At 35.0% G+C, this 11219-nt stretch overlaps 1 protein-coding gene across 1 annotated transcript; it reads right to left on the bottom strand.

The window, feature by feature from the left end:
* Window positions 1-1297: 1297 nt before the first annotated feature.
* Window positions 1298-8776, bottom strand: LOC107760060 (3-isopropylmalate dehydrogenase 2, chloroplastic). Its single transcript, XM_016578076.2, has 11 exons — window positions 8471-8776; window positions 6603-6732; window positions 6372-6483; window positions 3683-3758; window positions 3461-3549; window positions 3066-3152; window positions 2552-2668; window positions 2329-2436; window positions 2171-2224; window positions 1881-2033; window positions 1298-1590 (listed from the first exon to the last, which is right to left on the bottom strand). The coding sequence occupies exons 1-11, from the start codon at window positions 8685-8687 to the stop codon at window positions 1516-1518; spliced, it is 1218 nt and encodes a 405-aa protein (XP_016433562.1). The 5' UTR covers window positions 8688-8776; the 3' UTR covers window positions 1298-1515.
* Window positions 8777-11219: the final 2443 nt, after the last annotated feature.

Genomic DNA, 11219 nt, shown 5'->3' with positions numbered 1-11219 from the left:
AAAATATCTAAAATATTTGTGATCCTCTCATTGGATATAATATTTAATAGAGCTATCGTGCATTTATTTTTAGTTAATTTAAAATGGCGTTTATCCGTAATTTTTAAAATTAATTAGAATATATCATTATTTAGGCTTCATATTAACTTTAAGTTTAATTATTAAAAGTCAGTTATGCTTGAAACGTACCCTAACAAACACTTATTCTTAGATTAAAAAAATAATTATCATGTATTACCCAAAGTTAAGACAGGAAAAGAAACTACTTTACGATTTTCTTTTAGCTTCAATTGGTATTTCAATCTCAGTTTTGGCAGGCATTTTCCCACTTAATTGACCAATAGCCCCCATATTTAGGACCCGTTTGTCCATAAATAAATTTCTTTTTTTTTTTGAATTTTTTTTCTTCAAAAATGTGTTTGTCCATAATATAATTTTTTTGAAAAAAAAACTTTTTCAAAAACCAATTTCAAATTTTTCAGTAAATTTTTTTCTCCGCTCACAAAACAGTAACACTTTTTCAAGTGAAATGTATGTCCAAACATAATTTCAAATAGTATTATTTTTCAACTTAATTCCAAATACTACTTTTTGTTTTTGGAAAATTACGTAACACATCAAACATGTACACTGTATTTATCATTTGTAGCTATACTTTCAGCAAATTTACCATTCGTAGCTATATTTGAATTTTATAGCAAATCCATGAAATAGGAGATTAATTGTTTTGAATTAAAAAAGGAGAGAAACAAGCTCTCATAATTTAGTTGGTTAGAGCGCTTGCTTAGGTAGTGAAAGTCTTGAGTTTGAATCTAAACAAGAACATCTTATTTTTCTATATTTCAGTATTTCACCTTAATTGTTGTATTTGTTGCGTGTTTAAATATAAGTGATACGAATTAGTAACAATTGAATAGTAGTAATTAGCCAAATTATAGTTATTAGCCTCTATAGTATAGAGGTTTAGAGGCTGCGTACATCCCACCTTCCCTAGACCCCACTTATGGGAATACACTGGAATGTTGTTGTTGTAACCTCTAAACTATAGAGGTTTATGAAAATTCCTTTTATTTTTTTTTTCAAAAATCACAATTTTTATGTCCAAACGCCTAGTTGGATGCATATTATCCCACACTTTAATGCACATGTCATATGGATGGAGCATAGGGAGCAAGTGGTATGCTACACCTAATACTCAAAATTTGCATACTTTACCGGATACTTTATCAGGTAAGTTTACAGTCATTTAATGTAGCAGCGACCACAACTATATTGGTTACCAGTCCTCCATTCCTGCTTTTTGAAGGTCAAAAATCTTATTTTCATTTCCTTCCATGTTACAACAGACTAAGGTCTCAAAACATCAGAGACAAGAATGGATACGTTTATGCTACGATACAACACTCAGCAATATTCCAGCAATTTCCAATTCTTCAAACAAATTACAGAAATGGCAAACTCTATCGACTATAGATGCATCTGCCCAAATGATCTCGACGAAGCCTCTTCATAAATTTAAACAGCAGCGGGAGTTTTGCTGTCAATAGACTTGAGCACTTCTTCACCCATTTCCTTGCAACCAACCAATTTCTGAAAACAAGTGTTTCAGCTCATTCAGCAAGTTTGATATGAAAACAATTAGTTACTAAAACTAAATTTCAGCATTCAAGTTATTTGGTCCAGCCTATGATAACAGTGAGAAATATTAACTTATTTTTTGCTTTTGTTGGATGTTTGCCGCATGTCCAAATGTCTTTCAAGTGCAAGATCAGACAGATGAAAATTCACAACCAAGAAGCACTGAGATCTTAATGACTTACACCCCCACCCCCACCCCCACCACAAAAATCCCGAGGAGAAAAATACTAGATAAAACTCACATGTCCTGCTGAATGAATGTCACCAGTACGAAATCCTCGATTTAAGGCGTCTAAAACAGCTGCTTCAATTCTCTGAGCAGCCTTCTCCTCACCTAGGCCATATTTCAAAAGCATAGCAGCGCTGAGCACTGTAGCTAAGGGGTTTGCTTTATCCTGCATGTTAAAGTTAGTGTGTATACATAAATATATGCCCAATTTCCAAAAAACACAAGAAGTTTGCTACTGTAATAGTTATACAGCAGGAAAAGGAGGAAGAAAAAAAGAGAAAATAAAGGAAGACCATAACCGACCTGCCCAGCAATATCAGGAGCAGAACCATGTATAGGTTCAAATAATCCAGGTCCCTAGAGGCAACAGGTGCCAAAAGTAAAAAGAGATTAAAGTAAAGAATTTGTCGTGAGAACGGAAAAAATAATACTTCCAAAGAAAGGAGATTATCTGGCAATACCGTTTCACCAAGACTGGCAGAAGGAAGCATCCCGATACTTCCTGTAATCATTGATGCTTCATCGGACAGGATATCACCAAATATGTTGTTTGTCACAATTGTATCAAACTGCATTATGATTGTTTAGAGGATCAACTCCATGGAACTAGTGTGTCATCAGTGTGCTAAGACCAAACTTGAGAAACAAGAGTTGTAAAAGTATATTCCAAAGATAAATGGAAACCTGCTTCGGGTTGCGAACAAGTTGCATGGCTGCATTATCAACATACATGTGAGAGAGCTCTACATCAGGATACTCTGAGGCAAGTGCTGTAACTGTCTTCCTCCAAAGCATAGAGGCCTGGCCAATATCTCAAAATCATGAACTCTATCACTTGCTTACACACTATTTCTTTTTTAATGTTTAATACAGAAACTTCAAATTTGAGCATATCCTACTTTGCAGACAAGTGTCAATTGTATGCTCCCTCTAAAAGCATTTAAAAAGACCAGGACCATCAGAGAATCAGATTGTGGTGTAATTCTTGAAATCACAATGGGTTACTTTGGCTAAGATAGATTTGCTAAAAGTTCTAATCAGAATTAATGGAGTAAAACATAATTGATAGCATCCACGTAAAGACTCAACGCACACATAAAAAAGAGAGGAAAGTGTCCTATGAGCATAATGTTGAATGCAAATATATAGGGGAAGAAAAGAAGGGCTGAGGAACGCAGAGAGAAAGATTAGCCTTTACCTCCAAAACATTTGCTTTATCCACGCTACAGAGTTTTCCTCGACGCTTCCTTGCAGTTTCAAATGCAATACGTGCAATTCTTTCGATCTGAAAAGAAATTAAGCCGAATACTAGTAATGTAAAGTTCAGGAACAAAGTCAGGTAAAAAATTTGATCTCAACAAGTCTGATATCTATCCTACTTTTAGTAACAGAAAGATCTTATTGGATTTAGTTTCTGTGAACTTTAACAGTGATTGTACGACAATGAAAAGAGTTAAGTTAGATAAGCAAAACTAATAACTTGAAATCTTACATACACAATGATGCTTGGCAATAGGTCCAATGCTGGATAACATACTAGGCTTTTTGTTATATTTAGCAAGCACAGCAGGAGGCATTTTTTAAGCAAAATACCTCATATGCTGCATACACTTCAGTGTTGAAACCTATTTCCTGGCCATTTTCATTAGTGCTGATACCTCTTGGTTCACCAAAATAAATACCTATTAACATGAGGAAGAAAGAGTAAGTTGTGATCAAGGAGAGAGCCATCTATAGAAAGAAAAGTCAAGAAACAACTTAATGATGGCGGAATCTGATTTGAATATAAATGGCTGTGACCAATTCCATACTAACCTCCTGTAAGTTCCCTAACAACCATTAGGTCTACACCTTCAGCAACTTCTTTCTTCAAAGTTGAAGCATCTACTAACTGCATTAAGTAAAGGAATATGAATATGAAGGAATTCCACGGAAACTCATGTGTGATTTACACATACAATGATTTCAAAGACAAGTTCATCAAGCGTATGTTTCCGGTTTGGCAATAAATGATAGTGAATGATGACTTTGTAGAAGAGAGACTAAATTTACACAACTGTAGAGGTCAGATGTCTTGCAAACAAAAAAAAGGAGCCAAAAAGGCTCATGTCTTCAAGAGCACATGCAGGCCAAACTGTAAAAGATGAAAATATTTGAACTCATGAATAAGCAGCTTAGAAGTATCCAATACTTGTTAATAGACAATCCACTTCTAGCATATTTTGCCACATGTAACTCATAATGGTTTCAACTAAAACATTTGTTCCTCGCACTTATAAAAGAAGCGAACCAAAAGCGAAAATTTTTGAGGAAAAGAAGGAATGAGGGAGGATTCTGGGCAGAGAGAAAGAGAGACGGACAGGACAAAGATTTTTGGATGCCATCAGGCAGTCATCACATATTTATGCATTTCCACTTCTCTGGTTATCATAATATGAAGGATATATCCACTATATTAAAAATTGCCAACTTTAAAATGGGAATACACTACATTTCTGCTCATTATGATCTTTCTTATTTTTCTTTCCCTTTTTTTTTTGAGTAAGGAACATAATTGATTCTTGTAACACAAGTTAAAAAATAAGAGCAAAAAAGAAGACAAAGGTAGAGGCAATCTAATTTTGGACCAACTTCTACAATTAAAGAAAAATGCACTGGGGACAATAGACAACATACTAGAAAAAAGGCTAGTTAGGCTATTGTTTTATTAGTCCCATGCTAGGTATTTAAGAACGTCCTCTCCCCCTAAATACAATACAAAACAAGATCACTCTATCAAATTTCTCTTTCTCAGTGTTATCAAAGGCACGCTTAAGCCCTGAAATGAGGCTCAGAATATGTTGAGCGCTTTGCCTCGCTTAACGGGCGCTTCAAGTGTTGTCATCACGGCTCTAGGCATACTTTTCCTTGCTAACGAGAGTAATCCGGAAGAGGCGACACTAAAACAATTGATATTTCATTTTATCGTAAATTTTCTTCAATTTCTTTGTCCAGATATATTTGGTATTCATGCTTATAGAAATTAGTCTTGGATTACGCATACATATTTATAGTTTTTCTGCATTTGCGCCTTTCTTCATTAAAGCCCACGCTTTATTTGCGCTTAAAGTCCCAATAGACCTTAGAGTTTTTTTGCACTTTTCGCCTTTGATAACGCTGCTCTTTCTTTGTACCACTCAATGACAACCGGTCCTGCCAGCTCTACTATCCTCCACCACTTACTAGCTTCAAAGCACAATCTTGGGGTTTTTTTTATAAGGTAAATTGTATTAATCAAAAGGGAGAAAACTCCTGTATACAAGAAGTATACCAAAAAGTAGAGAATTTACATCAGAACATGATTCTCTACAAATGACGCACAATCTTCTATACAAGTAGGGCCTATATGAGTGCACCAAAAAGCGATCAAAAGATAAAAGACTATTTTTAAGATGTGAAAAATGAGACTCAATCCCCTCAAAAGCTCTCCTATTTCTCTCCCAAGCACAATCTTAGGTTTTTTGTACCCCATTCACAGCTAATGTTTAAAAAGGAATGTCAAAACTCGCCCGAGATTCATCTTGAGGCGAGACAGCCTCTAAAAGCCTCAAAACGCCCTGAGGCAATCATTGAGGTCTTAAGTCTCATGGGGTATGCTAGGATAAGTGGGGCATTCACATGCACTTTACCCTTGTGTTGTTCACTTAATATGCTCCATGAACGCCTAGTAAAATACTTCATGTCTTGAATCCTCTACCCAATACACGTCGCACATTTAGGTCTTAAATCTTCTTTTAGGTATTTCACCCTAACTAATATGTTCTTCTATAATTAGCACTTTGGTTACTTATAATCCACAAACGTTATTATGCTCAGATAGTAAATTAATTTTTCTACATGTTTTTCTATAGAACTTTAAGAAATTTTATAAACATTTTCTATAGATTTTCCTATTATAATCTATATTCTTAACAATTGTTGGGCTAACTCCCTTTAAGAATTAGTGGGGCTTATGCCTCTTTCCCGGGACTTACTCCCTTTCACATGATACATTACACACCTTGTCCTGTGCCTCCGCCTTTTATAATACAGCCTCCAACAACAAAAATCACTAACATACTTCCACACTCACTAGACTGCTCATACTCATTACAACTAGAACCCTCTACTCAGATAAATCTTCCAAAATTACTTTCTGATCAATTGTATGGTGTTCCAGGAGGCTGCTCATGTCAAAAAGTGCAGGGAGATGTATGTGCTCTCTATGTGAACCTTTCTATTCAGTTTTTGATTGCATGTTTCCATATCTCTGAGTAATTGACGCAGAGACTTTTTATTAAAATCCAAATAGGTGTGTCAAAAGAATCCAATCCAGAATTCACTTAGACGATCTTCCTCTTTATGCTAATCATAAAGAGTCTTAAGCAACTGAAAGCAAAAACTGATAGCAGTTGAGAAATACTCTCAAATTTTTTGACAGGTAATAATGATATGACATTCTTAAGCAACTGAAAGCAAAAAATACCTGTGGTAAAACAGTTGCAGGTCTCAAGTTAGCAAACACCTTCAAGGCTCCTCGAAGGTGAAGCAATGCCATCTCAGGCCTCAAATGTCTTTCATTATTGTCCCATTTATATCTTTGAATTTAGATGCAAGAAAAATCCAACAAAAGAAACTAGAACATGAGATTTCAGAAGAAAAAAGAACCTATGAAATATAACAAAATATTCGGAAAAAGACCCTATCGTGTAGTTACCCTCCAATTGCTCCAAGAAGAATAGCATCAGATTTCTTTGCAGAACTGAGAGTCTCATCAGGCAATGGCACTCCTACAGCATCCAAGGCAGCCCCTCCCACATGCATCTCTTCGAACCCAATATTAAATCCTGTTATGTTTACAAGAGTTAAAGCCTTAACCAAAAAAAACAAAAACATTCAAATGAAGCGTGAAAAATCACCACATATAAATTACTCCTGTCCCAAGAAAATTGGAGCGGGCAACTAATCTAATTTCCAATATGAACTTTTATTTCTACACAGTGGTGCCTAGGCCAGCTTGCGCACTAATTACTACGAACTTGGGCACCATCATCAACGGCTCAACTATGCCTCAGTCCCAAGCAAGCTGGAGTCCACTATATGAATCCTCATTGACCATGTTACTCCATATAAACTCATATCAGCTATGCCTCAGTCCAAGCAAGTTGGAGTCCACTATATGAATCCTCATTGACCATGTTACTCCATTTAAACTCATCTCATGCCAATATTATACAAAATAAAAACAAAGTACTAGAAATTATTTATATTTTCCACTGACTGATGTATAAGAACATGGACATAAAGTTACAATGTTTATACTAGTTAAACTTAGAAATTGGAGCAATTTTACTTCATTTCGATTTCCTAACCATGTTCTCAAAATTTCCAGCTCAACAAGATGAAACAAAACTAGAAAATTTGGTTCACTAGAAAATCAACTAAGAATTTAGCACAAATAAGTCAAAGTTATCCACTCAAATAGCTGGAAAAATACATAACCAAGAACATATCAGTCCAAAACTCAGCATGGAGAAACAAAATGTGGGAAATCATGGAGATCGAAATAAACCGAACTCAAAAAAAAAATCAAACTTGCATTGAACCCAGTGTCCCAAAGCATTCGCGAAAATCCAAGCAATGCTTCAAAATTACAACAGAGAAGCACCCCCACCCCTCTTCACCAAACATTATCCCAGAAAACACATTCCTAATTGAATAAAGAACATTTGCAGTTACTTGAAGAGGAGAGGAATTAATTTCAGAATTACAAATACTCATTTCAGCATTATCTAATGAAAGAGTGATTATCCTGAGATTTACCAGTAAATTCAAAGGCAGAGCCAGGATTTGAAGTTTATTGGTTTAGAGTTCCAGTCCTTTAAAGTTAAAGTTATTGGGTTCTAAAATACCTTCTAATTCAGTCAAAGATAATTTTCACATTATTTTTTAATTATTAAAAGACATAACATTATTTTTCTCATATGAGACTATTTTTTTTTTATTTGCACCGGGTGTCCGAGTCTCTTCGAGCCCCGACTAATCCCGGGGGTGCACAGGCCCTCGGCAAGGAGTTTCCCGCAAGTGCACCACGGTTAATTCAGGTTTTACCCAGTCCGATGGCCCTCAAAAATTGTTTGCACCCAGTGGGTTTCGAACTTGAGACCTTGAAAGGGAGCAAACCCCAAGGCTCAAGTCAATTGCCACCAGGCCAACCCCTGAGGGTTGGCTGGCTCTATTTACTTAAAGACGCTTTAAATTTTCTTTTTTTCCTTTTTTTCTTTAAACTCCGGAGCACTATCAAATATATTGGGACAAAGGGAGTAATAATTTGTACATATACAATAAGACAATCTACCAAACCCGTAACCAAAGAGCTAGCTCCGTCCTTGCCAGTAATTACCTCATAAATGACCTACACAATTACCTCATAGCTTGCTGATTGTGTAAATATTTTTTTAAATAAAATTACTTACACAATTATAAGCATATAGTAGCAAAACTACATTACAATTGCTATCAGCAAACTTGTTTACAAATGCAGTAAAACTAAGTCAAACACACTCGAATATTTTATTTGAATACCTTCAAGGGAAGCGACGAGTTGGAGGGCATTTTTGGCAACAGAAATAACTTCAGGGCCAATACCATCGCCGGGAAGAAGAGTGATGTTGTAGCTTTTGGTGGGTGAGGCCGCGGAACAGCGAAGAGTACTCCATTTAGCGGCGTGTTTGGGCAGCGTTTTTGAATGAAATTGGAGTTGGTTTAGAGGTGTTGCAGTGAATTGTAAGGAAGCCGCCATTGTTGAGACTCTGAAGCTGAAAGCTTTCCAAAGTTAGCACGTGGGGAGGGTGAGGATTTTGGGTGGAAGCCGAATCGGTCCAGTTATTTTATACGGGTTTAGGCCCAGTTGGTCCATTCTATTGGCACCTACTATTTGTTACTATCCTATATTACTAGGGGTGTTCACGGTTCGGTTTGATCGGTTTTTGATTAAAATCAAAACCAAATTATTTAATCGGTTTTTAAAATTTAAAACCAAAACCAAACCAAATTAAATACAAATCATCGGTTTGATTGTCATTGGTTTGGTTCGGTTTGGTTCGGTTTTTCGGTTCGTAGTAAACTAATAATAAGTCGATAATAGTGAAACAACACTAGACAATAATCTGAAAATAATTTGCTAAATTTATACTTTTTTATATATTTCTTTCGGAACTGAAAGTTTATTTACCTCTTTATATGAAAAGAATGAATAAAAAACAATTAAAAGTTTGCTTTCTCAAGCTTTAGCCACTGTAGTCCTGCAATTTGAGTTTGCTTTCTTTACTCTAATGGTATGATTTTTTTAACTCTTCTGTTAGGCAAAAGTATGTACGGAGGGTTAGAGAATTAAAGTCTTTTAAGGAAAAGAAAATTGGTCGATTCCTATTGGTTTGGGCTTTGACAATCTTTTAAGATATAAGTAGGATAAACCAAAATTCAAAATAACAATTAAATTGCATAAAATATTTAAAATTATTTAAAAAAGATATTATATTGTATATAATTAGTCGGTTTGGTCGGTTTAATTTTCGGTTTTTTATAATAGAACCAAAACCAAACCAAATATTATCGGTTTTTAAAATTTAAAACCAAAACCAATCCAAATCAAAAAAAATATCAATTTACTTAATTGGTTTGGTTTGGTTTTCGGTTTGGATCGGTTTTCCGTCAAACCGTGAACAGCCCTACCTATTACTAAAAGAATTTTATTCTATACCAAAAAAAGAGAGTCTATAATCAACTCTATATACTACTCATGGTGGGTTTAATAAACATTTTTTTATAATATATTAATTAATGTTATGTTTCGATGAAAATGAAAAATGCATTGACGAATAGTGGGTTGATTTAAAAAAATTATCATATTTTTAATAATAAATTATCTGATTTTATTTCTAAGTAATTTCTGTAAATACTTTTACAATCATAATGCATAAAACTTAAACTCTGTATAATATGTTGCTCTCTCTCTCTATCCGATTTTTGTGATACTATTAAAGAATTTGATTTAACAAATAACAATATAGTAGTTATAGTTGAAAAAAGTACTCTAATATATTATCTCATTTAATCAAGCTTCTATAATCTGTTTATTTTGAAAAATATTTCTTTATCAAAAGTATTGTGAGCACGTGATTTTTGCCACGCTTAAATTACTCCTATAAATTCCTTAGAATTAGAATTTTTCTTTATTATTTGAATTTTTAGGAACTCATTGCATGATTTTGTGTCTTGTTTGCATTTTTTTTTGTGCACTTTTAGTTGCCATAATGCATGAAAAAAGATACAAAAATAGTAGTTAATTAGCATTACTAAAATAAGAGAAAAATAACAAAAATAGTCTTTTACAATTTTAAATTTTACATTTTTTTATATTTTTTGATTTAGTTCCCTCTTAAAATAGGAACTAGTTAATTAGTATCATCTTAGATTTAATTTGGGTCATTTTTATTTTGCATAATAAAATCAGAAAAATAAAATAAAAAGAGATAATGAGTAAAATACACAAACAAATAAGAGAAGAAAAACAAAAGAAATTAAATAACAAGGAAAAGGAAATTGGGCTGTTACACTGAAGTAATTCTGAGCCCAAATACACGCCCAACCCTTTGGCCCAAACCAACCCTCAACCCAGTCCCTGATCCGGTCCAGAGACGCCCAAAACGACGTCGTTTTGATGTCAATGGATCATGACCGTCCATACCTTCAAATCCAACGGCCCTCAATTAATATAGATTCTACATAAAATTGTCCGAAAATCCAGAAAACCTAAAAGACATCCCCTTTCTTCCTCGTACACTCTCTGTAACTCCGCCGGAGCCGCCGCCGCCGGCGAACACCACCATCGCCGTTCACTCCCAAAATTACACCCTTGATTCCCCTCTGCCTCCTCTGTCCGAATCCATAATACATTTCTCTCAAATCCCATCCCAGGCCTTCGAATCTTAAATCTAAATTCTCCGGCCAAGACGTTACTTATCCCAAATCGACCCAAATTAACACCACTAGACCGCCTGAGCCTCCTCTATACAACCCCCCTAACCGCGTCCCTCGAATCTTGCCGGACTTGCTCGAATCTTCATTTAAGTTTTTCTGGCCAAAACCCATATTGCCCCAAAAACGTTCAAATTGATACCATAGGGTCGCTAGGCTTCCCTCATGAGGAATTTGTCATCATTAGGGCTCAAACATCACCGGAAATGGTCATACTGTGAGTTCGAGAGTTGGCCGGATTTGCTTCTGTTTAGTAAGTTTCTGCTAATTGTTGTTTAATTTTGTCTTCATGATT

The sequence above is a fragment of the Nicotiana tabacum genome, chromosome 5, assembly GCF_000715075.1.
Source record: "Nicotiana tabacum cultivar K326 chromosome 5, ASM71507v2, whole genome shotgun sequence".
In the NCBI taxonomy this organism is placed as follows: Eukaryota; Viridiplantae; Streptophyta; class Magnoliopsida; order Solanales; family Solanaceae; genus Nicotiana; species Nicotiana tabacum.
The sequence above is the reverse complement of the archived record's forward strand: the minus strand, read 5'-3'. Positions and strand labels throughout refer to the sequence as shown.